This window comes from Chlamydotis macqueenii, chromosome 1, assembly GCF_036417535.1.
Source record: "Chlamydotis macqueenii isolate bChlMac1 chromosome 1, bChlMac1.mat, whole genome shotgun sequence".
NCBI classification, from domain to species: domain Eukaryota; kingdom Metazoa; phylum Chordata; class Aves; order Otidiformes; family Otididae; genus Chlamydotis; species Chlamydotis macqueenii.
In genome coordinates this window covers 76,344,568-76,372,473 of record NC_141556.1, presented here as the reverse complement: position 1 = coordinate 76,372,473, position 27,906 = coordinate 76,344,568, and the positions used below count along the sequence as shown (strand labels likewise).

General features: G+C 37.8%; 1 protein-coding gene across 4 annotated transcripts; it reads left to right on the top strand.

Moving 5' to 3' along the window:
• Window positions 1–34: 34 nt before the first annotated feature.
• On the top strand, window positions 35–27,906 carry TTLL1 (TTL family tubulin polyglutamylase complex subunit L1). Of its 4 annotated transcripts, XM_086757459.1 has the most exons (12): window positions 3,142–3,542; window positions 4,124–4,239; window positions 4,635–4,751; window positions 6,540–6,748; window positions 8,540–8,720; window positions 9,863–9,997; window positions 10,166–10,274; window positions 13,533–13,676; window positions 15,477–15,563; window positions 16,729–16,892; window positions 18,688–18,834; window positions 27,390–27,906. In XM_086757459.1, the coding sequence occupies exons 2-11, from the start codon at window positions 4,211–4,213 to the stop codon at window positions 18,806–18,808; spliced, it is 1,296 nt and encodes a 431-aa protein (XP_086613585.1). In that variant the 5' UTR covers window positions 3,142–3,542; window positions 4,124–4,210; the 3' UTR covers window positions 18,809–18,834; window positions 27,390–27,906. The 4 variants fall into 4 exon arrangements, with proteins under 4 accessions (XP_086613601.1, XP_086613585.1, XP_086613575.1 ...); XM_086757449.1 differs by lacking the exon at window positions 27,390–27,906 and having other exon boundaries at window positions 3,143–3,542; window positions 18,688–20,513; XM_086757468.1 differs by lacking the exon at window positions 27,390–27,906 and having other exon boundaries at window positions 3,143–3,542; window positions 4,619–4,751; window positions 18,688–20,513.

Below are 27,906 nucleotides of genomic sequence, written 5' to 3'. Positions count from 1 at the left end.
CGTGGAGGGGAGTCGCCGGCGGGGGCGATGGGAGCGGCTGGTGGGGACGGTTGGGCCTGAGGGGGAGGCGCGGCTGCCCCTCCCGCTGGGAGGTGAGCGCGGGGGCGCGGGTCCCACACGCACGCAGGCACACAGGGTGCGGACTCGGACGGATCCCAGCCTCCCCCCCTCCCTCCCTCCCTCCCCCCCCCTCGGGGCTGTCGCGACAGCTGACGATCCCTGTGGGATCGCGACCCTTCCTGGGTCGGTGGAGCGGGTAACCGTCTCGCTGGGGTTCCCCTTGCGGGCCTGGGAGGGGCGGGCGGCAAAAGCCGGGCGGGGTCAGCCGCCTCGTGCGGCTGTCGCGACAGGGCGCGTGGCGCCGCGGGTGAGGCGGTTGGTGGAGGCTCGAGCCCGGCGGCCTCCGCCGCGGTTCCCTGCGGGGGCGCGGCTGCTCCCGGGGCCCGGGGTGATCTCCTGCTCCCCCGGGCGCCTCGCTTCCCGCAGCTCAGCGGCGCGGCTGTTTCGGTCTTCGGCTCCTTGTTATCCCCCCCCCAGCGCTTTGGGACTCGCGCTGGCGGGGCCTCCCGGTCTCCTCCAATGGCACAACCCCGTCAGCCAAACTGTATTTTCCAGTAATAAGCTTAATAATGGACTACAATTGTATTTTCAACTGCTAGAAGCACATCGAGCTTGCTGGATCAGGGATCCTTCTCTGCGCGTATGCATCGGCACCACTTACTTACTCTTATTTTGCGGTGTGAAAAGATGGTCAGCTGTTGGCGTGAGTTGCTTCCCTACTGACAGTAAATCCCAGGAAGAGTGGCGACCGGGGTGCTTTTAGGTCTTGCCATCACCCCGTGAATTTGTGCCAGTCACGTGCCAGGGCAAGAGGCCTTTGCCTTGGATTAGCCAGCTCCCAGGCTTCCTTGTGTTTACATGCTATTGCTGGGACCAGTAAAGGCAGTGTTTTGGAGGAGTGTCAGGCCTGCTGTGCCTATATTATATACTTGTTGTCTCCTGAGTAGGAGGTCTGGTGCTCTGAGAAGGATTTGAGTTACTATACTGCTACCCTACAATTTGCAAGCTAGGTCTGCACTCTACAGCTCTTCTTTGACATTTACTGAAGCTAAGGCTCTCACATGACTGGATGTTTGAAAGCGTGGTTGTCTCGTGCAATGTCATCAGGTTATCTAGAATACCTAATTGTAAGTTAGAGGATTCCTGTAGAAAATTATATTGTATTAAAATTACGTTATTGAAAATAAGGAAGGTTTTGATCCAACTTAATGTGTTATTTCTTATGACTCCTTGTTTGTGGGTTTCAGTAATGAAATTATGAAAAATCAGAAGACTTTGTTTGCAGGCCAATTAAACATCATCTGAGATGATCAAACTGCCCACATAAAACAAGGACTAATTTTCAGTGTACTGTTTTATTGCCGTCTTTTCAATCCTCCTGTAGCAGCCTGGATCTATAAAGCCTAAAGTTCCCAAAACAGGGATAGAATGACATTCTTGTATTTTTTTTCTTTTTATTTGTGGTAGAAGTTATCTTCCATTTTTAGCTTTGGCTTAGCTTTACCTAGCCTTTGTGTGGGTGAGTCTTCTGTTAAATTGTTTCTGGCTTCTGAAGTCAAACAGTGCAGTCTCTGGGAGTTAGATGGCACATCTAGTCATGAAGCAGACCCACCTGATACCACAAAATCCACGTGCTGGATCAGTATGTGCAGTCTTTCAGGGTTCCTTGCTGTAGGATGTGTAGCATGCATTGAAATCTCTTCATAAAGAATCCTGTAGAAAGGATCCTGTGGCAGCTGTTGCGTCCCAGGGTAGAACTGAGGTTGCAGTATTGGAAGTGTTGGCAAAGTAGCCCTGCTTATGGCAGTGCACCTGATCTCTTAACCTTTGCCAGGCGCCAGCTACGTGCTTCTGTAAAGACAGAGGTGTAGGCAGCTACATTTGTCTGATGCAGTGTTTCTGGAAGAAAGAGCCCTGAGGGGAGGTGTAGCTTATGTGCTTGGGATGCTGGAGTGAGACAAGCTTGGGAAGTAGGGAGCAAGATGAGGGAGTCAGGTGACAGAGAAGCAGGTATAGCATTGGGGTTGAATGTTGGTAAACCTAATGGGGTAGCTTGGAGATGTGGAGGACAGGTTGTAAGGCCTTGTGAAAATGTTATGGCGCGTTTGGTTAATGCTATTGTATTAGCACTTAGTGCATTTCTTTTTGAGGGGATAATTCTATTCCAAGCTGACTAATCCTTGAACTTTTAAAACCACAACAAGATGGTGTGTGGTACATGTGAGTCACTGACTGTGAATCATACATACTTCAGTACAAATAAATGAATCCCTTTGTTTCATTTATTTTTGTTTTGGTAGTATCTGGAAGGCCCGGAGAAAGATCAGTGACCTTGTAGAACTAGGTGTTGTATAAGCACACACAAAAAGACCCTGAGCCTGCATATACTCTTTTCTATCTGTGTGTTTAAGCTCGATTTCAACTTGTTTTACTGGCATGAATAAAAATAAGTGTGCCTAGAACTCTGTAAAATTGAAGTCTAACAGTAAACATTTCTGCCTTGTGGAGTTCAACAGTTTGAAGAAAGGAAAATGCGTGAGTGCTTATGTAATGGACTGTGCCTCCCAGGAAGAGAGAAACCATAGGGGTGTTAGCTTGCTAGCAGATGTACGTCTCCGTTTGTAGTCCTGGAAATTGAAGACCTCTTGAATTCCAGTCCAATATCTTAGTTGCAGAAAATGTATTAACTGAATTATCTATTTACTTGTATTAATTACATTAATGCTCCCTCCTGTAGAGGGAGCCGTAGATGGTGTTAGATGTGTGTCCCACTCCCTTGCATGGTGGTTTTTGTTCTCAGCAGAGGCATGTGCCAAAGAAAATGCTTTTGGCTCAAATAGATTTTCTTCTGAATCAGCACTTCCCTGCAGTTGCTTTCTGTGAAACATAACTATGAAAATTCACTAGGCTGCAGTTGTAAAACTAGTTTGTGGAATGAACTGCAGAAAGACTAAACAGCAACACTGAAATTGCTTATGAGAGCTGGCTACCCTTGGCTTTATCTATTATTATCATTTGCTCATGTTTTGTTAGCTTGCTGAATGGTTCTATATTAATCAGGCCTGGATCCTGGAAGGCTGGGCTTCACCACTTTCTTAGAGATTTGTTAAATATGTTGCTAGTTGTGTAAGGTACAGTGTTCTTTTGGTATCAACTGGATTGTAGGCTTTTGGCTCTATACTATGTGTACATGAAGGACAACATTTTTCAATTCGTGTTTGTTTGCCCCCATTTTCGTTGGTATTACATTAATGCGCGATACGAGACACCATAGGAAGAGGATGAACAAAAGTAATTTGACCCCCCCCAGGACAAGACAGACGTCGGTAAACTGGAGTGAATTGAGCGGAGGGTTACCAAGATGGTCAGGAGACTGAAGTGCTTGTCTGGTGAGGAGAAGCAGGGGCAACTGTATTTCTTCAGCTTGGAGGAGAGGTGGCTCTGGAGTCACCTAATAGAAGCCTGCCTGTACCTGTGAGTAGGTTATAAAAAAGACAGACTTAGGCTCTTTAGCATGGTGAAGGGTGGGAAGATGAGAGACAACAGGCATAAGGTGAAAGAAGAGAGGTTCAGAATATATGGAAAAAACCCTTTTCCCCATGAGGCCAGTCAAGCAATGAGACAGGATGCCCCGAGAAGCTGTGCTATCTCCATCTTTGGAGGTTTTCAAAACGTGGCTGGATAAAGTTCTGAGCAACCTGGTCTGACCTCATCGCTAACCCTGCATTGAGCAGGAGGCTGACCAAGAGACCTCCTGAGGTCACTTCCAGCCTGAATGATCGGGTGATCCTAACAGAAAAGGCTGATCTGGCCAAACGAGAGATCTAATGTAGAAAGTGACACCTAGGTGTCATGAATTGAAATGCAGCTTATAAGCACTGTTCTAACAACCTTAGGTTTGGGGAAATCCTGCTGTCAAGGGTTTAATGATATAAGCTTATCCGTATTTCTGCCCCCCCCCCCCCCCGCCCCCAGCTAGAGCAGAAGGCAAAATCATGGCTGCATGGTATACAGAGAGGACAATACAAAGCTGGTAACATTACTTTGGTTCCCTTCCTTGCAGTACAGCAAATCATGATTCTTGATAGAACATGTAAGGGATTTCTCTTGGAATTGTTTTCTTTTTGTCTACAGTCACTAAGTGATCCACATGAACTCTCCTAAAAAAGATGTACGAATGTAAGTCTTGGAAATAAGAAATAATAAAATGTCTGTGCTCTATGCTTGGTTCCGTAAACATTACCCAGTAAGTGTATGATAGGGATTTCTGTCATTAGTGTTTTTAAGGAGAGACATGAGTTACGTGCTCTTTCATAAAAGGTGGATTGGCTGGGGAGCGTGAAAGATCCTTGTAACTAGTGTTCTTGTTTGTCGTTGTCCAGTTGACAAGGGTTTCACCTAAGGTGGTGTTTTCCTTGATTTTTAAATGAATTTATTTCTTCTAGCTTACCTAAGTTAAAGTGCTTTCTGGATGCCACTCTTCTCCCCCTCTGACTTTCCTGGTTTGTATTCTCCCCTGTTTTCAACTTCACATCTTTAACCTTTTCTTTACTAACAGGTTGATTCTGCTTTAGGATCATGGCAGGAAAAGTGAAGTGGGTAACTGATATAGAAAAATCTGTTCTAATAAACAATTTTGAAAAAAGAGGCTGGATTCAAGTGGCAGAAAATGAAGACTGGAATTTTTATTGGTAAGTACGTTACAAATACCAATTTCTAAATTTGTGAAGTATTTTAATGTTTTATGTTAATACCATTAGTAATATAACAAAATGCATATTTAAAAATGAAATAGGCTGAAATTAGCATAAATTTACTGCAGTGATCCTAAGAGTGTAACACTGTTTCATTACTTCTGTAATTTCTTATACTGTTGCTGGTCTTCTGTTCAGATTTGTTTTGGTAGACTCCTGTATCTGTGCAGGCCTGCTAAAGTCATTGGTGTTCCTCAGGGCAGAAGGTCCCATCTGCATGAATTCCTTCCCATGCTACTGATCTCATGTATCTTTGCAGTTTGCCAAAGGTTTTGTCAGGGAGTGGAAAGTCACTGACCTAGCAAGATATTGATCACTGCTGGGAATACCAATTGTAAAAAGCCCAGGGGAAAGGCTGTGCTCAGTGATTTTTTTATTTTGAAATGTGATACCTGATTTTTTTTTTTTTTTTTCGTATGCAGTACGCAGAATTTTTCCTTTACTGTTGGAGGATATTTGTGGCCTGAGGGGAATCTTTGAATGTATCTTTCCCAACGTTTTCTGACATCACAAGATGAGCAAAATAATCCAAGAGTGCACAGTTCCAATATATGATAAAATATTATTTTATCAATGTAACGAAGGCTTGCCCTGTAAGCAGAGTCCAGGCTCCTGTAATAAAAGGACTAATTATTCAACATTTCAATATTGAGAGTGAATGTGCAATTAAGTCAAGATAATGGTGAAAGGAGGAGAGTAAATAACCTAGCTTCTTATTTGGCATTTGTCTAATATAAGACCATGAAATGCTGTCCTAGAATGCAGTAATCTATTAATTGGCAGACACAATACTCTTTAAGGCAATCAAACAATTTGTATTGTTCCTTTCAAATACAACAGAATGGCGGTTTGTGCTGCCAGACGTACCCTTTGTGAACCACTTATTTAAATGGGTAGGAATCTAGGAATCTAGTAATCTGCTCATGCTTTTGGAAGGTGGTTGGGGGGGAGTAGGGGAACAGGGCACTCATGGAAACTGTTGTGTGACTGGTTGTTTTCTTTTTTTTTTTTTTTTTTTTTTTTTTTCTTCCTGAAATGATAATGTAGCAGATCAGTAGCATTCAGGAAATATTCTTAAATTTCCAGTATGAGTCATCTGATACAGCCCTACCCTTACTTTTGGTAAAAATTGAAGTAGATAACTGATTTGATGACACTGTCACTGCAGCCCCTGATGTGGCACTTAACGGGTGTTTTTAGCAAGATCTCTGAATCACTATTGTCAGTGCATATGCTGGAAGTCCGAATAGCAAGGTAGTCAGTAGGAAGTTGGTTTTGTGCCTTTTTTTCTTTTTTTTCTTTTTCTTTTTTTTCTTTTCTTTTCTTTTTTTTGAAAGGAAAGCTGACTTTCCAGAGAGCGAAGTGATAGATTTAGAAAGATGCTTCTGTAGAATTTTGGGTGCATATCAGTCATTTTTAGGCCCTGCTGGGAGTTGACCTGAGTATCAACAGGGTCCAATAGGGCCAAGTTGTCATCTTCCTTTCCTCACTATCTGCCCTGATTTCAATAGTAGTAGAGGGATCAATAAAACCTCTGGCAGGATTTTGTTGGTTTTGCTAATAGACATTCAGGATATGTTAGATTGTCACTGCAGCAAAATATTACACAGTGAAGAGAAAGGAGAGAGAGAAAAGATGAAGTTAATGTAACAAAAAAAAAATCAATTTGTCCTTCTGAATCATGTTTTGTGGGAGAAATAATTTGGTATCTGCCTTTGCTTTCAGGATGAGCGTTCAAACAATCAGAAATGTTTTCAGTGTGGAAACTGGTTACCGCCTCTCTGATGACCAAATTGTCAATCATTTCCCAAACCACTATGAGCTGACCAGAAAAGATTTGATGGTAAAGAATATCAAGCGGTATAGGAAAGAACTTGAGAAAGAAGGAAGTCCTCTTGCAGAAAAGGATGAAAATGGGAAATATATTTATTTGGGTATGTAGTTCTCATTATCAGCATTAATCTGTCTTCCTATGTAGTCAATAGGCTGGAATTGAGCTAGCTTTTCTGTGCATAAAGCACTGAACCTCTAAAGTGTTAGAACATTGAAGTTACTATCTTGAAATGCTCTGTCTCTGTCAATTAAATAAAGTGCGCTTTATCCTAAAATTGTTTGCTGCGTTCTGCAAACCTAACAGCCTTCTCCCTCTGTCTTCTCCTTTTCCCTCCCCTCAAATCTGCCATTACAGCATAAGGAAACACAAAAATAGGGAAAGTGATAGAAATAGTAGTAATGAATATTTAATATGGAATATTGTATTTTCAAAGCTTTTCACAAACCTTGCTTTGAAGGATAATGGCTAATGTTTTACAAATTGACAGGCACAGAGGATATGCCTCTTGTTCAGGATCTTTGTTGAAATTAGAGACAAAGCAGGAATAAAAGCTTGAACATTACTGTTTGCCTGTCATATTACCACAGCAGTAAGGCCCAGGTCTTCCACTGTGTACTTGGTAGTATTCAGCAATATTCAAGGAGAAGTACAAATCCAGTTTGTGTGCTCAGAAGTTGTATTTCGACTTAGTTTTGTAAGTAGTAAGGTCCTTAAAGAAGACTGAACTTAACAGTGCAGCATTTGCTGAAGTGGATGAAGTGATAATGAAGTTGTTATTTTTAAACTTAGGGTATAGAAATAGATTTGTAGCTAGGCTTTTTGTGATTGGGAGGGAGTCTAAGAGAGGGGTTGGTTAATTGGGTTTTTGTTGTTTTTTTTATTTATTTTATTTTATTTATTTTGAACAGGGAAAATTGTGGGATTATGGTACTTTGCAATAAGGTTAGTGGTGAAACCAAAGGCCTCTGAACTTCATATGAGGTGGTTCAATTCAAATGTGAAAAAAACATTTTCTGAAAATCTTATATTAGAGCAAAAGCTGAAGTAAACTGTTGCAGAAAGGCTCTGGGCAGAACTGAGTGAATAAACGCTTCAGTTGAGAAATTTGGGGGAAGTTGGAGCACAAGTAGTGACTGCTACAAAATAAAATTAAAAACCAAACAAACGAAAAACAAACCCCAAACCAAACCACCAATACGATCGAGAATGAGGAGAGTTAAGTTGTTTTGGAGGTCAGAAAGCGTTGGTGTGAAACAGAGGTGGGGATATGTTGAGTTGACTTTACGTCTTGGGAAAATGAAATGAAAGCACTGTTCATCTGTACGAACGAAGCAGTTCTATATGGATGGAAGTGAAGATAATCTGATAGCAAAAAGTGATAAATGCTTTTCTTTAGATTTCAGTAAGCATGGTAATACTGGGAGCAAATAAAAATGACTAATGGGAGTTACGTGGAAATAATTACCACATCCAAAGAGGAAGCAACACCAACATCCGCATTTTTGCCTGCACGGAAGATAAAATGTTTAGCAAAATGGTAAAAACTGACATAGGAAATCAAGAAAGTTTGATAAAGTTAAGTTGGAATGGTATATAATACTCTAATTTCACAGCATATAAACAGAAGAAGAAAATTGATTGATGTGAATTAGGATCTATTAATCTGAAGTTAACACCAGGCGATATTTTGCAATTGTTTGTTTAAGTAAAAACTGAAAACTACAATTTAAATCAGATGAAGAGCAACACGAGTCTCAATGAAGGTAGATTGTGCCAGACTGGAAAACTGAAAAGACAGAAATTTCTTTTTAGTCTATATGTGTCAATAGCTTTATCAGATATAGTGTCCTTAATTGTGCACTTTTTTCTTTTTTTTTTTTTCTTAACTCAGATTTTGTTCCTGTTACTTTTATGCTTCCTGCCGATTATAATCTCTTTGTTGAAGAATTCAGAAAAAATCCCTCCAGCACCTGGATTATGAAACCTTGTGGCAAAGCTCAAGGAAAAGGAATATTTCTAATCAATAAACTCTCCCAAATTAAAAAATGGTCTCGAGATAGCAAAACGTCTTCGTAAGTTCTTAAAACTCAAACCCTTTATTGTACTTTTTGTAATCAGGTGAACTACATCAACATGCTAATTGTCTGATGCATGAGAAAAGTATTCCATTATTATTGCTTTGTTGTTATATACTTAGTTTTGCATTTAATCTCAGTGGTTATCTGACTTCCTTCTTCAAGCAGCTTTTAGCATGATTTGTTTTGGTATGAGGAGGCACAAAGAACTGTTCAATTAACTATTCTTTATCAAAATGCTTTCAGTGTTGGGGGAAGAAAAGTTGCACAAAAATTAATTGTTCTGCTTCATAGTATTAAATAACAGGAAGCAAGAGAAAAATCTTTCCCTAAGCAATTGTAATAATGATTTTTTAAATATATATATTAAATAACTTTTTCAATTAATACAAATAAATGCATTTATATGAAATAATCACATTATCCATTTGGAGCACAAAAGAATACACCTCATGTTGATGATCTGCATCCAAATGGATGAAACAGGTTAGCAATGTTTTAGTTGTGTTTTTCTCTGACTAGTAAAAGTTTTGATCACACAACTAATGTTGATTTTATTTTATTTTTTTTTCATGTTATAACGTGACTGTTGGAATACCACTTGAGTCTTTTTTTTTTCTTTTTTTTCTGTTTGACTTAGAATCTGAAGAATGTCATAATCTGAAAGTTATCTTAGCTTTTCCCAGTGGTTTGCTATTGCACACCAAGTATAAATGTAAATATTCTAGAGTATAAGACCTTGACTGATGAAGGTAATGTAATACATGCTTTTTGCTTGTCTGAACCATGCCAAGCTCTAAACACTCTCCAAGGAAAAGACTGACTTGTAGAGCTGCATTCTGAATGGCTCAGTCAGCTGCCCTGTTAACTTCAAAACTGAGTTTAAATGCTTAATTGATCTTGGTCATCTGTTTAGTACTTTTAACTCTTTTTTTTTTTTTTTTTTTTTTTTTTTTTTTTTTTTCAGTGTATAATGCCTGATGCCAAGAATGTGTTATTAACGACTTCAACTTTATACATTGTATTGGCTAAAGATGAAAGATTTCAGTTAATAGAAAACTTACAGACTGCTGTAAAAAGATTTGTCAGATTATATCGTTGCAATTGTCACATTCTGAAACATGATTTATGTTTTCCAGGTTTGTATCTCAGTCTTCCAAAGAAGCCTATGTGATTTCTCTCTATATCAACAATCCATTACTTATTGGTGGAAAGAAATTTGATCTTCGTTTATATGTTTTGGTATCTACCTATCGTCCACTGAGATGTTACATGTAAGATTGTAGATATTTGTATTTTGTTTTGAGAGAATATTTAATGTAGTCAAAATAATGTTGTGCTTGTTGCACAAAGAAGTTTAGCATGTACATGGTCTCCTAAGATACCCTTTTCCTTATTTCTTACTGGGGTTTAACACATTTTAATGACTTTTTCCATTTAAGGTATAAACTTGGATTTTGCCGGTTTTGCACAGTAAAATATACACCAAGTACAAGTGAATTGGATAACATGTTTGTACACCTTACCAATGTTGCCATTCAGAAACATGGGGTAAGTGTACTGGGTTCTTAAGTGCTCTTTTGTGCCAGACTGATTTTCTTAAATTGTCCCAAAAACTTGTAAAAAAAAAAAAAAAAAAGGTTTTATTTGTCATATTGTTCATCATCTTGCCATTAAAATACTTCAACTTGAACTTAAAAATAAATACGTTTTAGAAGACTGCAGATCAAAAGTATGCAAGATAATGAGTTGCAGCTCTGTAATAGACTGTGGTGTCTTCAGTATTGACTTGCAGTAGTTGAAAGCCGGGGTTTTCTTCAAGTCTCCTGTCATTTAAATGCTAATATGCTCACTTAGCAATTGATTCTGTGAGCAGTGGAATTAATGAAGCCTGGTTCCTGTGGATTTGTATTTTGTAATAGCACTTCAGTATCGCCTTCCTGATCTCCCATTCCCCCTCTCTCTCCCATGCAGTTAATTCAGCTTTCCTATTTGCAGCACTTACTCATCACAGTACTTTCCAGCTTCTTCCTATATTTCCCTCCCCTGCCTTCCTTCTTTGGTTAAGAAAGGGAATGTGCAGTTGTGAGCTTGGAGAGAAATGTTTGCTGGCTGGCCAGTGGTGGCTTCCTTTTGAATGGACAAAGGTGGAGTTCTGCCTGCAGAACGGTTCTGTCCTGTAATTTGCCATTGACATTCATAAAACAATGTGGAAACCTGATAGCTTTGACAGCACTTCCCTGTGGCAAAATAGGCTGAAATTCACCAGTGGGAGGAAAGGCTAGTGGGTCAGGGGTGACATGAACAGATGGGCATACACTATCACTGCCCAAGCCTTGTTTCTTCAGGGATTCCACTTGATGATGATGACTGTCCCTTTTGCCTTTTTAGCGGATGTCAGTGATTTATAAACCATGCCTCTGTTACAGTAATTAGTATTCTATTGTCGCACTTCCTAATTTCATAGGTTTTATTTTAAGAGTATGGAAAATAAATGTATATGTACATACACGCATGCATATGTATTTGTATACATATCATACACACACAAGATACCTATAATATACCTTAAATTGCAGTCTTGTTAAATGTGCCTTGCATATTATTGTTCTGTAAGATGTGCAGCATAGCAGATGTTTTTATCTGGATATTCCTGTGACAATAATGTGAATTATAAATGTAGCTTATGGTGTTAGTTATAAACCAGGGTAAGTGTCAAAATGTGGCATTTTTCAGTACTACAAACATTTTCTTGCTCAGGTGCTGATTTGTGAAATGCTTCAAACACATTATGGTTTGACAGGGCACACTGAGAATTAGTTGTGGTGGAAGCAGATTCTGTACAACTTAAACCATGGTACTGTTGCCAGGAGCAGTGAAGAGGTGAGGCACATGACATGTTGCCCAACCCGTTATTGTGCACGCTTTCTTCTTTTCTACCAGTTAAAGAATGACCTTCAAGATTTCTCCCAAATAAAAGTTGAAGTGAAAGTAGTGGTGAGGTCACTTTGAGAGAAGAAAGGACAACCGAAATGGGTATAGAGGTAGCAGCTTCAAAATGTGGAGTCGTTACTAGAGTATCTGTAAAACTTTTTATAAATTGTGAGCCACTAATATCTGTTGAGTTTTGCAGAAAGAAGTGAGAGAAGTTTAATGGAAAGCCACTCTATCCATCCTACCTGTCCTTCTGTTTTAAACATGTCTGTAACTTTGGAGGCACTTAGGCCATACAATTTTAGAAGAAGAACCTAATCTGAACTGTCAAGTGATTTATCAAAATTATGATGGAGTCCGGAAAAACTCTTCAAGTTCTAGCTGTTAATCTCTAAACCCTATGTGAACTGCGGAGTTCCAGTGTGTTTGTACCCTACAAGCTCATGGGAAAACATCCCTAATTTTAAAAGCGTACAAGTCAATATCAGGGAGAGGGAAAGGTTAAAATGAAGGAAGGAGGATAGGTCAGTATACTCATCATAATGGTTGGAAAATACAGTTCTAAGTCATTATTCACTGTATGTGTAATAAAAACAAAAAAAACCCCAGTAATTTTTCTACTTAATTTTTTTCAGTTAGTGATCTTCTATGTAGCCTGCAATATTCTACTTTGGTTTAATATTTTTAATTAAACAGCTGTGGTTGCGTAAAGCTCTACCCAGTTACAATCTATTTTGATTTGAGTACTTGTTCTGAAATGCAAAGAGGGTTGAAACTTTGATCTCTGTTCTCTTGCTGGAATCTGTTCTCAAGACATTTTTTCCATGCAGCAAGTCCTGAGAACCATGTTTCAGATCTTTATTTGTCCAGTCCAGTTTTCCAAATTTACTAAGGGATGGAGCTGTAGAAAAAGCCTAAAAATAGATAGAGGCTTCTCTGACCTTGTCGTAGAGGACGACAGATTTCGTTCCTCTGAGAACTTTTTTCTGTGTTTTGTAATTTAGCAGGCATACAATCATTAATTCTTAGAAATGTTCTGAGGAGAGCCTTTATAAAGCGACAAAGCATTTGTCCTGAGAGGTATTCAAGGGCTGAAATGTGTGTCTCCATCAGTAAGAACACAACTCAGTTTGCTCTTGTCTTTCCCTTTAAAGATAATATAGTGCAGAGCTTTGATAGCCTCTGGAAAGAAAAATATAAGGTAACCTCCTTTTTATCTCCTGTTCTGTTTTAGTAGCACTTATTGTTTTTTCTCTGTCAAAATACTGAATTATTTGAAAAAATAACCTTTAAAAATAATTCAGGTGTCATTTCACTGTCTTCTTGAATGTAACTGCTGTCAGTAGCACCATTAAGAAGATACCCTGTTTGCCTTTTGGGAAACAGACAAGTCGCGTTTTAAGTGAATAAACACAGACAAGCACTTTCAAGTGCTGCATTTTAAAACGGCTAACTTCAGTTAAATTTAGCTATTGCTCACTTAATTATTTCTTCCTTATCCCCAAAGGAGGAAAAAGTTCAGTTCTTTCCTTTCACATTTTAAAACTTTTATTGCCAAATCATAACTTATGTTTTACTATAAAACTGCCAAAGTACCAGTTGGTTTTTTTCTTCTAAGAAAGATTTCTTACTTGATTTGCAGTGTGTGTTACAAACATTTACAGCTATAATAAAAACGGTTGTTTATATAGGGAACAGTTCAAAGTAAAGCTGAAGTCTTCATAAAGCTGTAAAATAGAGTAAAACCAACTTGTTGAGTTCATTTTTAGAGCAATACTTGTATGTAATTATTATAAGTGAGCTTTTTGTGTGAATGAAACAAAACTGCTGAACAACTTCAAAATCTTAAACTGCATTAACTCCTTAACTCTTCAGGATGATTACAATCATATCCATGGAGGCAAATGGACAGTGAGTAACTTACGCCTGTATCTGGAGAGCACCCGTGGAAAGGAAGTCACAAACAAATTATTTGATGAAATTCACTGGATAATTGTGCAGTCACTGAAGGCTGTTGCGGTGAGTACTGTTCCTGGAGTGCTGCCAGCGATAGCATTATGGCTGCAGGCTTCTCGTAACTGTGCAAGCGAGTTTGCCATCAAAACCCCTAAAATCTGTTTCCTGCTCTTTGAGTGATGATGTTGATGCTGATTTCTGCAATTCTGTTATCTCTTGATTTCTCAGAGCTGAGTGAACTTGAATCTTGGGTGGGTGGGTGAGCTATTTGTGCATATTGAAGAAGTAAATGAATCTCTTTCCTTGAGGGCTCTGTGAACTATTTAATATGATTTGATACTGCCCTTGTGAATAGTATTAAGCTCTGCCAAGGAGCGTGACGTCATTTCAGCAATAACAAATGTGTCAAAGAAAAAATAGCTCTGGAGGACAATTTATCAAAGAAAATGTAAGGCTATTAGTTCAGCAGAGTTACATAACTTACTTTCACCTCTTTTGTACACGAGTCACGTAGTTATTAGGAACTTTTATTAAAAAAAAAAAAAAAAGTAAAGTAGCAACCAATCCTTTACTTGAGTGACTTCCTAGTGTTTAGGTAATAGCGCGTGATTACATTACAGAGCAGGTATTACTCTGTGGGTCAGCTGGGGTAACTGAAGAGCTCACTGGTGCCAAGGACTGTCCTGTTCCCAAGTCCTGTCATCTCTTTTGGGTTGGTCCTGGCACCATCGTGAACTGAATCAGCTCACTCACCCAACTGACAATTACTGTCTTGCTTTATTGATGGGTTAGTATTCTGCCAGTGTAATAAGCTGGATCACCTCACCGAAGGACCAGAGGAACACCAGAATCAGCATGAGAAAGAGGGGCAAGGTCATGAAGCTAAGATCAGTGGGAGGTGGGGAAGCATGGCTCAACTCAGCCTCTGCTGTGCAATCACATTTAAAACCAGATGAGAGAAGAACAGGGATTTAATCCAAATGATAGCAGAACCTTAAAAGAGAAGAGAAAAAGTGTTGAGAATTATTGAGCATGAGATGTTTTGGTCCTCTGTCTTTCTAACGATGGCAAATGTAATGAGAGATGTTTGTTCCTCCTTCCCCCTTTCACCCCCTGAAGAACTGAAAAGCTTTTATTATTAGACTAGGGGAAAACATCTCACTAACTCACTACAAAGGTTTCTTTAAAAGATCTGATGAGATTTGCATAGAAGATAAGTCTTGCCCTGCATACTGCAAATGTTTAGCAGATGCTGGAAAACTACTGATTCTCTAGAGGACGTGCATCTAAGCACAACTTGGTCCTTGGTCTCTCTTGGCTTTCGGGATCATAGTTGACTTGAGCTAGTTATAATTTTAAAATTTATCTGGTAATTGTTTGACCTCAAATTTCTGCATAATTACAGCAGCATAATAAAATAAATACTTTTAAATAAGTTTCCTTTTTGTGAAGTTTAAAGAATACACGATTATGTGAAGCTGTGTTATGTAAATTTTAATACTTCCTGATGCATGCAGGCTTTAAATATTGTTATTACTTTTGCAAAATATGAAAATATGAAAACACTTCCACATTTTCATACTGGAAACATAATGGAAAATTAATGTAACTTTGTACTTGGCATTAATGCAGTCATTAATATTGAAATATTTACTTACAGCTTAGAAAAAAAGAGGCAATCCTGAACTTACTAGTTCGAAAGCTTTATATTAGAGTTACAACACTGAAAAGTGTTGTAGAAGATTAAAAATGTAAGTGCATGTCGTTTCTAGCAAACAAAGTGTGTAATTAGGTTACTTATTGAATTGTTGATTTTAATACATACTGTTGTCTTTTTTTTTTTTTTTTTTTTTTTTTTTTTAGCCCGTAATGAATAATGATAAACACTGCTTTGAGTGTTATGGATATGACATTATCATTGATGACAAGCTTAAACCATGGCTAATTGAGGTAAAGATACATAAATACAGGAAAAAACCCTTCCTTCTTATTTCACAAATAAAATTAAGTAGATTTCAATGTAGTCTTTCCTCTTTTGAAACGATGTATTTTGTTCCTCAGGTAAGTGGATTAAGAAAAATGTTGGAAAGTAAAATAGACCATGTGATGACCAAGCTAGCATGTTCTTTTGTTTCCTGTTTGTTTGATGTTTATATTTGTTTGTGGCTTTCTGTTTTGTCTTTTAAATCCAGTGCATCCATACAATTGGACTTCAGAGGCAATCTGAATGTTAGCAGCCCTGTTAAATACTGTATCAATAGCTGGAAAACTGGCATTGGCTCGATGGAGCATAACTGAAGTTTTAAATGCTGCTATGGCCTTTAGTGTTGCAGGTTGAGAGGAAAGAAAAGGGACACACAAAGGATAATGGAGATATTCGGAAGACTTTTTTTTTCCCCCCACGTAAATTTCTCTTTAGTGTATTAACGTTGAATCTGTATGTCCAAAATAAATTTTATTCAGCACTCTTTCTTCTTAATCTAATTGAAAGTGAAAGACCAAAGGTAAATGGCCTTTATTAAAAAAAAAAAAAAAAAATCTGTTTATTGTTCTGATACCACTCCTCCATACTAAATCTGGAACACAAAGAGATATGTTAAATGAAGCCCAGTTTGAATTAAAACAAGATGCAATGTACTGGTTTGAATAGAGAGCACGTATATGTTTCTCCAGCTTGCAATTTAACAAGGGAGAACTCAGATTAAGAACATAAATAAAAACTATTTACCTAGAAGAAACCCACAAATTCCTGTATATAACAACTGTTGGAGTGAACCTGCCACACTGTAAGCACTGAAATGTATGGGCTTTGTATCCATGTCAGCTTAGAAAATTAGACAAAAATCTATGTCTTGTCTGATTAACCCTGGTGAATCTAGTCTAAACAAAAATCTTCAGGCTGACACTGCAGAGATTTAGTGGTGTGGTGCTTCTGTTTTTAAGTAAAAAGAAAAATACCCAGTGGGGGATTCCTTCCACTGTCTGAGGAACTGAAAGATGTGTTTTGAGACGCTGAGTCTTACTTTCCCAAATAGTACATGTAGTCATCACACATGCTGTTTCGAGAACTATATAGCACTCAAAAAGTTGATGCTGACTTTTTTTTTTTCTGTAGGTTAATGCTTCCCCTTCTCTTACTTCCAGTACTGCTAATGATCGCATCTTGAAGTATAATCTTATTAATGACACACTTAACATCGCTGTGCCTAATGGGGAAATTCCAGATTGTAAATGGAATAAGTCTCCACCAAAAGAGGTTCTTGGCAATTATGAAGTCTTGTAAGTTTTATCCACGTTCTATATAAATGCAAAAGTTTTTCAGTCACTTTTTAAATGTGTAATGTAGACCACAGACATAAGGTGAAGTTCATTCTGATGTGAAAAATGGGCCCAAAGTACCACTTTGGTTTTTTGGAGCTGCTGTAGCAAGGTTGGAGGAGTGCATTAAAGCTGAGTTGCTTTACCTCATCTCCAGAGGGAATGTCCCCTGTCTGATAAGCCCCTGCCTGCACCTTCTGAGCTTCCAGCAGGTAGATTTGAGGGACAGAGGCAAAGAGTCTGTCTTCTGTGTGCATAGAACTTTAATAGTACTGGGTGTAATATATAGATGGTAGTTCGATAGATATAATAGCTATTTGATACAAATTTTCTCTCAGTTCATAGAAATTATGCTACTTGACTCCCGTAATTCATGGATGTAATAGTAATGAGTTGTCAGATATTTTTTAAATTTTACAATCTGCATTGCGAAGAGCGAAATGAAGGAGACAGATCTTTTTATTGGAGTGTCTGAAGGATTTATCTAGGATTGATTGGTCTTATGCAGAGGAACTGATTTAAATGCCATATTGATCATAATAGTTTCTCATATTTTTTGAGGAAGTGTTTAGGTAGGTTCTCTGGCACTAGTGGTACAATTGTTCAGTGTGTCAGGAATGTTTTTATGTACATAGTTGATTCACTAGTTCATACTGATCTTTACTACTCCTCCTATGTGCTAGTAAAGACAGTTAAATATGTACATGTTGGATGAATTATAATCTAAGTTTTAATGAGTGTTATATACATGGTAGCTGCGAATACTTATACAATAGTGTAACTAAGTAGATAGTATGAGTGTTCTACAAAATATTGTAGTATTATCTTTTGATAGTTATAATTATGCATCTGTAGCCAATTTCTGCTTGGAATTTGTGTAGCAGCTGAGCGGTAAGTATGTACTGAGGTTATCTGAGGCTGTAATGGGCTTAGATATTTAAAGAGCTACTTGTCACTGTGGTTAAGCATTACAAAATACAAGTCATCAAATGCATTTAATTTAAGCACACTGTTGTTTGTTCACCTCATTCTTTCCCTACTTGCTCTCTGATGCAACAGTGGGGTTTTTAACACTTCAGCAAACAATCCTCTGTTTGAAGCAATAGCTTAAGACTTTATTAAACTGCCAGCAGTCTGATGTTCCTGCTTAACCACAGACCCACGTAGTGGGGAGAAACAGAGAAGTACAGGGGAAATTTCACAAGCATAAAAGTTCACAAACTCAGAAGTTTAACCAAAGCTGCTAGATAATTTGTTTTGTTCAAAAAGTATCTGAAGATATTTCAGTTGATATTTATTGTAACATCATGCGGTAGTATATTTTCTTGAGTAATAGATGCATATAGAATAGAATCAGAATGGTTTGGGTTGGAAAGGACCTTTAAAGGTCATCTGGTCCAACCCCTCAACATCTCCAACCAGATCAAGTTGCTCAAAGCCCCGTCCAGCCTGGCCTTGAATGTTTCCAGGGATGGGGCATCCACCACCTCTCTGGGCAACTGCTTCCAGTGTTCCACCACCCTCACTGTAACAAATTTCTTCCTTATGTCCAATCTGAATCTACCTCTCCCTATTTTAAAACCATTGCCCCTCATCCTATCACAATATGTCAAACCATGCATGTGTAAACCTGTGTGTAGAACAGCTTGTATTACATTTCAGTGCCAGATATTAAGCAAAATAGAATACAGAGGATCTACTTTGTTTATGTAGTGAATAGCAAGACAAGGCATTTAACAAGTTATCTTATTTTCAGATATGACGAAGAGATGGCGCAAAGTGATGGGCCTGATCGAAGTCGTTCTGGGCAATCCACTGGAGTAAAAGGAAATCGTGCAAGAGATTCAGGAAAGCCTGTACTAACCACCTGGAAGTGATAACAGAAAAAACAGCTGCACTCTTGGTAGGAAGACATCATGAACAAAAATGCGGAGTTTTTTTTTAACAGATTCCTCTATTTTGTTATGTTGCATATGGGAAGTACTAATAGAGGACAATACAGCCTTTGAAAATAAGTGAAACAAACAGTCTAAAAGCAAGAACTGTGCTTGATGATGATTACAATAATATATATAGTATGTATGTATATATATTTTATTTATATATACTTTGTATAAACTAATATTCTCTCAGTAATGATTCAGAACTTTCCTTGTAAAGATGACAACTCAACATAGGCATTCTGGAAGAAAGCCCTTGCTGTTCTGGATAAAATTTATTTCCTGTAGTAGCCTGTCCCTAGCTCCCTGTGGCAAACAAGGTGTGGATTCTGTAAAAGAGTGGTAGTGGTGAGTGTTAGTATTGTCACAATGATGGTTCAGATTCTTGCTAGTAAAAGAAGAGTAACTAGAAAAAATAGCAGTACATGGAGTTGAGGCTATTGTCAGTTAACGCAGCTAATGATTTATTACCAGTATTAAGAAGCTGAAAAGCAACTCTTTATATGCTAAGGTAGTTTTTTTTTTTGTTTTTTTTTTTTTTAATTTCCTTTAAGTGTTTTGAGCTGCTAACTCTTTAAAGGTAGAAGGTTTCATGGACTGAGGGAGTGTTTCAAATTGTATATTAATGCATTATTTCACTAGCTATTCATTTTTATTTCAAGATAATGCATATCTATGGGAAAACAAACAGAACAACTACGTACTGTATAAATCTCATTGCTTGAAGCTGATGATAAATCCTTATTTGCACCAGAATCTCTTTGTATATTTGTGCATGTATATAAGTACAACTGTGTATTTTTGTATATTTTGTGTATGCTGTAGCAGAAATATTGTTGCACATGATAAGCTATTTCTGGTAGCTCTGATAGCAAAAGTTGTGATGATTAGCTACCAAAATGTATAGAGTAAAAGCTAAAAATAGGTATTTCAGTCTTCTAACAGCATAGCGTATAAATAAACTAGCTGGATCTGTGATTGGCTGTTGCTTGCAGTTGTATTTCCACCAGTTATCCAGTTATTGGGCGGTTATTTACAAAATGTCAATGTGTTGTTATGGTTGCCTTTATTCTCCTTTCCCCTCCTCTTTTTTTCTTTTTTTCTTTTTAATGGTGGAGTATTGTGGAGAGAAAGATGAAGGAGGCTGAGAGTTGTAAATGTCCATGTAACCATAATACACTCTAATCTGGATGCCACTAGCCCAGTGATACTCAATCTGCCTGCCACAGCAGGCTCCATGCTGCGCCCTCCTATGTGGCAGGCCATTAAAGTGCATGCAAAGTAGACTTAACCTTTCCTGAAAGTTTTTATTTTCTTGAAGGTGTAGAACAGACCACCTTCCTGCTTTTGAACATCCACCTGGAAGAGGGCAGCTCCTTACAAACTGCTGTTTTTGGGACAGTTGGTGCTGATGACTCTCAGTCTGAACACAATCTGGCAAGAGCAGTTTGGGCTGGGGAGGGAGGGTAGGTGTGGGCTAGGCTAACCAATATCCTTACACATGATCTGGGATTCATGCTTGCAATGAAGAATGAAATACGTAGACTGAATGAGTCACTCCAAGTGTAATCGTCATCTTGATTAATCTTGTATATCCCATAAAAATAAAGACTGAAATCTGACTGATTCTGTGGTCATCAGACTTGAATCTTCTCACTGGCCTCTACCAAAGCATATTCAAGTTGGCTCTTGAAATGAGGCTAAGAAAAGATAATTTCTGCCGTATAGTAAAGCTCGTCTAAATTCCAGGTCTTGTAGTTTTTTGGGGTTGGTGTTTTGTGTTTGGTTTGGGTTGGGTTTTTTTGTAGTTCCTCAGTGTGTTTCTTGCTTGTATATTTGAACCTTAACAGGTAAGCTACTCTTAAGTAGATGTGTGGTCAGATATTAAGTGTTGTTTTAATGATGGGATATTTAGTGGGCAGATGTTTCTGGCTTTACCCCCAGCTGCCTGTTGGGGGTAAAGTAGGAAGCGTAGTGACAGTCTTAGGAACTATGAGACTGTAGTGAATAGTATTCTGTTGTATGGTTATATTTCTTATGGACAGGTAGATAAAAGGAAAATGGAGCTTTCTCTCACTTTCGTTTCCACTGCTTGTAATTAATTTCTTTACTAGCTTGGACAAAGGATGTTGTGGTCTTGTTCTGTCATAACAGCACACTAGCAAGAATGTCTTGCGCTAGCAAGAATGGCTACAATGGAATTGTAAGTCCTTCGCTTTATCTTCTTTCCTGTTTGTGCAGCCTACCCTAGTGGGACTTTATAGGGAAGAGGTATATTGAGAAATGCACATTCTGGTAAAAAAAGTCAACTTCATGTTGTTACTTTTTGAGTATGTAGCAGCCATAACATAGTAACTAAGCTATAGTAGCTTTTAGTCTCCCTTTTGGGAAGGCTTAATGTGAAAGCAAAACCACGTCTGAGTTACTAGGATTTATTGCTGTAGAAGGCTTTGGAGGCTTAATTGAGGCAATACTTTTTAGATGTAATTTCACAATAAACCAAAACTGATGGTAGCATCTAGATAATCTTGTTCTTCCAAACATGTTTGTAGGTGCCACTCTGTGTTGGAAATGATATCTTTACAGTTAGGCAGCAAATTGTTTCAGGGCCTGCAGAACCCAGATATTGACAAGACAGAATAGGAATGGCACTACCTGTAATAGTACTAATATTGAATATCCTTATTTATTTGTTTGGTGGTTTTCTAATGGTTTGGAAAGGGTCAACTTATTTGAGCTTGTACTCTTATTGCTCAGTATAATAATCCATCTCTTCCAATCCTGACTTCTGATAAATTGTCATCATGTTAAACCAGTGGAAGTCTTAGTATTGCTTTCAAATAATATTTCTGTCCCGGTGTGTAGCAGATATATTTTATTCACAGGTAGTATTTGCAGAGCAGTATTTTATAAGGAAAATATTTTTGTAGCAGAGCTATCATTTTAGAGAAGCAAATCCTTCTCTCTGGCCACTGTAGTGCTGGGAAAGCATATTCCAAACACATCACTTGAGGATGAAGTAACTCTAAAATATCAAGTAAATGATCATTACTACCTCCAAACATTAAAGTATTACTAATTGGGAAAAAAAGAAAAAAAAAGCTCTGATAGGAATCTTTGGCTATGTAGTATTTAATCTAAATTCTAGTTCTGAGATTTGAAATGTTGATGTCGGATTTTACAGTTAAATCTCCAACCAATGTATTGCTAGTAATTTATCCTGCTGACCCAAACATGACTTCAGTAATGCAATGTTCTTTAAAGAGCAAGAAGTCAAAGAGACTGCAGATACAATGACCCTCTCTTCCTGATCCCATTCCACTTTCTTTTAAAAACAATAGACTAGTGATTAGATACATCAGTCTGCTTTCTCCTCATTTCCTTTTCCAACAGGCTTTTTGCAGAGGTTGAAGTTTGAAGGCTTAGCAGTATTTTGACTTTTAATACATGGAAAACCTACATATGCAAAGGGCGTTTTAAGGAACAAAACTGAAATAACATGCAATTCTAGATTACTAAGATTGGCTTTCTGATTATCTGTAACAAACTAACCTCTCAAAACCTATAAGCAAGCAGGAAGTCTTCCTTTTTATATGAAGAATTTGAGGCCTCATGAACATAAGTGAAGCATTCTTCAGAAACTCAAAATTAGGAACATCTATTGCCGTGTAATATCTATTTTTTCTGAGTAAGACCTGTTGAAAAATATAATACTGCTTTGAAGGAATTTGAATAAGGAAAGGGTCATGTTCTGTGTTAGTTGGAATGAGAGTTCGCTCTGTGCATGAAGCAGCTTGTCTGCAGACTCAGAAACAGGAGGATGACAAGGAAACAAAAGCCAGTTATAGCTAATAGTTCTAGGAGAAGGGGAGGAGGGTTATATGTGGATATCACCCTGTGAGATGCTTGTTTGTACATGGCCTTGAAAGGTAAAGGTGAAAACCTGTTAAGGAGGAGGAGAAACTAGAAATGAAAACTTTAATTGCCTACTCAGGGGTAAAATGTTAAACCTTTCACTCCTGCGTCCTTAACTAAATCTGTTGCTGTAGTAGGATAGAAGTAATGGTACAAAGTGGTGTACAAACTGATAACAGCCCGAGGCATGCTCTACTATCAGCTGGAACCAAGGTGATTAGAGAGAAGTGTACACCACTTGGGGCATGCACATACTATAGGAGTGAAGGGGAATTGACTCAAGGTGTGATAATAACGTGTGTAAGACAAGAAGTTAAACCTTGTGTGGATGCTCTTATTCAAAGGTAAGGTAGCTCATTTTGCCAGAGCCTAATTCTCCAAAAGATTGAAGACTGTTTTACCTCTGACTGAGAGGGCTTAAGTGGGCTTAACTCTGAGTGTCTGCAAGCAGACAAGCTCTTAGTTCTGAGTAACTAACCGTGGCCCTAGGCCAATCGTCCTCCAAATGTATCTAACGGTAGGATAAAGAAACTGTTTTGGCTTTCAGTGGAGCAAAATGCATCAGAAATAACGGTTCTTAAAAGTTCTGACTTTGGCTAGTGTAATAACTTGCCAGGCAGAGCTAAAGTAAATGTGTGTCTCAGTCCTAAAATACTGTTCTTCATATGCTCAAGCGATCACTGGCATAACGACAGTATTGTATGAAGAATTAAATAGACAAGCTCTAAACAGCTACGGGAATTGTTATAATGACATCAGTGTAGAAGGAGCTTATTGCTGGAGTTGAATAGTGGGGCTTGCTTCCTGGGTACTAACCTTTCCCCCTATTAATTCTTTGACATGGAAGGAATTAATAAGATTCCCACAGAATAGCTTCTTTATATGGCTTTAGGAACTTAATTAGAATAAAAGAAACAGTATTATCCCTAAAGCGGCTTTGTTGCTGTTGGCTTTACAATAGAACTTCTGCCTAGAATGTCCCCATCTCCTGATTCACTTCCTGCTATAAACGTAGCAAAACAATAGAGATTTCACAGAAGATATATAGTCCTCCGTTTCTGCAGCAGAACATGTCAGGCAGAGCTCATTTATCTGTAGTAAAGGAAGGGCTTTACTCAGTCATTACAACCCAGTGCTGTTTCTGAAGTAGTTACTGTTCAGTTTACATAGGTGGAAAAAACAGAAAGCAACTTATATTTTGTGCCTGCTTTACTAAAACAGCTCACTCAAGCCTTCAGTTCAGTGGAAAGGACTCCATGCTGTCTGGTGCATAGGTATCAAAATATAGCACTGGTGTCCAAAGCTGGTTGTGCAGGGTTCCTTAACAAAAACAAACAATAACTTTATTCCTATATTTTCTGCAGAAAAACAAATTAAATGTGTATACCTGGGAAAAGCTAACTTCAGCCACAATTTTGTTAAAAATTTGATTATTAAGAGGAAATAGGAACATAAATGAGTACCTTGGAAAAAACTGATTGTTTTTACTGAATAGTAGGAAGTTGGTTTTGGTAGACTGTATTTATTTTTCCACTTTCTAAAGTTGCCATCAAAGCTTAGGCAAGCTTAAAGCAGCTCTCCATACTTGAAGCAGTCCATAGCCAGAACTTTTCCAATTGTTATGATGACAGAGAGATATCTTTACCATTGACAGGGAGTCTTCTATGCCTTAATTATTCTCAAATTTTGTACATGTTAAAAGCATATCATTCACATCTGAGATAATCATGTAGAATTGTTGTGAAATAGAAAAGTTTAGACAGTGTGAAACACTAATTAAAAACATTAATGATGTGAAAAACAAGGAGATAATAAAGAATATTTCGGACAAGAACATGTTGTATATGTGAAAAGTTCTTTCTTAGTGAAAGTTGGGCAGTGACACAGTGAAATTGATTGATTTGAGTGGAATTAAATTTCATATTCTGAAATTCTGTGTCATTGGTTGGCATATATAATCACTAATGGCATTACATTTGCAATGAAAATATGGTTCAGAATTTTAATTTAGATTTGAAGTGTAAAGAAATAAACATATATAACACCTGGGCTTTCTTAGCTAAAGATAAATGTTTTGAAGAGAATGCTGAAACGTTATTGCAAGAGTTAAGAAATACCAATAAAATTTGCACTGAGTGAAGCCAAGAGACAAAATTTCCTTACAGAGACAGTATTAGTGCTTAAAAGGACACATGGAATTTCTGAGGACAGCAGAAGACACAAGAAACATATTTAAAAATAGATTGTGTTAAAATTAAAAATAACCGTGGGATACTTATCTAAAATGAGAGAGGAATTTATTTTATTTTTTTTCCCCAAAACTTCCTGTCCTGTTCCTAACAGTCTAAATCAAATGCTTACCAGTGGGCTGCATAGACTATTAGCCTTTCTTCTAATAAATAAAACTGAGATAATCTTTCCCAGGATGTCACATTCTGAATATAACTGTAAATGTTCAGAGAGCAACTCAATTTTAATATTTAGGAGGAAAAATTTAAAATACTAAAATGAAAATTATTAATAATGCTAAAGTATGATTCACTGTATCAGTAAATTATTTATGGCATCCTAATAGTGTCATCACGCTGGGAGGTTGCACGACTGATGATAGATATAATTAGACCACTAATCTCTTTTAATTCATTACAAGAAAAACTTAGTATTTGAATATGCATAAAGATAATTTACATTTTTAAATTGAAAAAAAAACCCCACACCTTTATTAACCACTGAGGTGTATTTCCCCAAGCAGTTTTTCAAGTGCATATATGTATTTATTCACTGCATGTGGCCTCAAGCCTGTATATGTTTATACATACATTAAACTGCATTACTGTAAGTCAAATTACTGGACCAGCGTGTCTATTAACCCCAATGCAGACAAATTCTGCTTTCGCATATAGAGGTAATCCACAGGAAGATCAATAGTGTTGATCCAAAAAGTAGACTAAGATGACTCTAATAATGTTTCTTCTGAATTGTTTCAAATGTTACACTTGAAAAAGGGGCAAAAACTTTACATTTAAAAATATATTTTTAAAATTCTGATAGCTGTTAATTGTCTTATTGGGTCCCTAAGGAGTCTAAGCATTTTTCATCTAAATTAACAAGCATAGGAAACATCTTGCAACCAGGAGAGAATATTTGGCAGCTTGAAAATATTATTCCCTAAAATGGTGCCTAGAGAAACCCCCAAATACTAAAGCGAAATGTTAATATAAATTGTCTTTTGGTTAACTTTATTTTTTCCTATTAATAGTCCTGCCTTTGTCTTTTTTATCTTTAAAATTATAATTCCATAGCATTTATAAAGATATTAATAGATTTATAAGGGTATTTAAGTTAAAAGTTGGAAAACACAATTGATATTTCTCAAGTTGTGTTAAAATTTGAACCCAGTTATTAGTACAAAAATGTTGTGTAAGTTACAAATTTCTGATCACCCTCCATTCCCTCAGCAGAACCAGTTCAAGTTCCGTATGAAGAGGCCTCCCAAAACAATGCCACTGCTTTTGTGCTATGACACAAGGGCTAAATTTACTGTAGCTGTACACGTATATATTTAAAAATATATAGTGTAGTAAATATATATAATACAGTAATAAAATATATACAATGTATGTATACACATGTTAGAATGTAATATATATAATAAATAAAATATATTTATAAAATGTATAAGCACTACAGAGGCCTAGCAAAGTCCATGTATGGGAATAGCTGCTTTGAAGAATAAGGCACTATTTTCCTCTTTGCCAAGAGACTTATCTGCTAGTTTTTGCAACCAGACTCAGGGCCTCAACATATTCACCTCTTGCTCCGTTTATAGTCTTTGCCTCCGTACTGGCCCAATATAAGAATGTGAACCCTGGTTTTCACAGGCAGTAACATATATGTGATTGACACTGGTTTTGTACACAGTGAAGTGATTTTGGGGGCACAACGTGGTGTTCACTCAACTGTATGTGGAATAGTTGGGGGGTTTTTTTGGTGTCAGTCTACCACGGGCTGCAGGTTGAACTTCTGTCCTCTGCCAAAATGGCATTCCCTTTCATCACAGCATGAACTTGGTTCTACCAGAGAGCGCTGTGATTTACACTGAATTCCTGTTCTGTTTCTTCAATCTTTGAACAAGTTTGAGCACTATTTGACCATACAAAGAGATGAATGACTGTTTTGATGTTGAGGTTGAAGAAAGTCTTAAGTGTTCTGGCAGGGAGGATTTCCAGCTTTGACAATGCTCTAGGCAAAACGGAAGCTTGATTCGTGTCCATACAGAAGAGCTGTGTTTATGATTATATATATCACTTGTAATCTCCTGTAAAGAAAGCTAGTTTAATGCAAAGCTTGATTTCATATCTAATGAGACAGACTGTGTGGAAAACTAAAGTGCATCTGTGGTCAGAAGTGAGAAAAGCGACAATAAATTTCAAGATTCCTCTTCTCAAACATGAACTTTTAACTTTCAACACAGGAGAGATTAGGAGAGAAAGGAGATTAGGGAAGGGAGAAATGTTAAGTCTTAGGAAGTTTACCAACTTGACCAAATTTTGCAGTAATGTTAATTTACAATTAATTCAAATACATTTTTTTTTTTTTTTAGGATATTTCTTCAAAAGGTAAAATTTACTCCAGTGCTGTGGTCTCACAGTCCTACCGAGATAATCTAAATTCCCAGTGAACTTAAAACTCCTTAGGTTAATGAGTCACGCACTTAGTGAAAGAGTACAGGAAGACTTGGCGTCTATGCTGATTATATGCAGACTTGCATAAGAAACATGGCCAAGAGGAAAGCACTCTTAGGACTGTTTTGCAGCCCTGCGCAATGATCCGAAGCTCTTGCTGTCCTCAAACCAAGCTGTCCTCCGGGACAACGCCGGAGGCAGAGCAGCGATGAGAAAGCCAGATGGGAAATGTTGAAATTGGTGGAGGAGAAGGCAAAGGTTGAAGGGACAAAATAAGGTTACCGTGATGGCTGCTGCTTGGAACTTGAAATAATCCTCCGTCTAAAGCAAATAAGTCTGCAAGATAGGCGGGAGCTGGGATAACAGTCCTGCCCGTGATACCATTCAAGCATTGCGTCCCTCCGCGCACAGAGGTTTAACCGGATCAGCGACGTT

What these genes read in the sequence shown, in the direction of transcription:
- TTLL1 (XM_086757459.1), top strand. Translation starts at nt 4,211, where the DNA reads ATGAACTCTCCTAAAAAAGATGTACGAAT. An exon ending in CGTCCACTGAGATGTTACAT is followed by an intron (nt 9,998 to 10,165) that starts GTAAGATTGTAG and finishes TTTCCATTTAAG; the next exon opens with GTATAAACTTGGATTTTGCC. An exon ending in TTAAACCATGGCTAATTGAG is followed by an intron (nt 15,564 to 16,728) that starts GTAAAGATACAT and finishes TTTTTTCTGTAG; the next exon opens with GTTAATGCTTCCCCTTCTCT.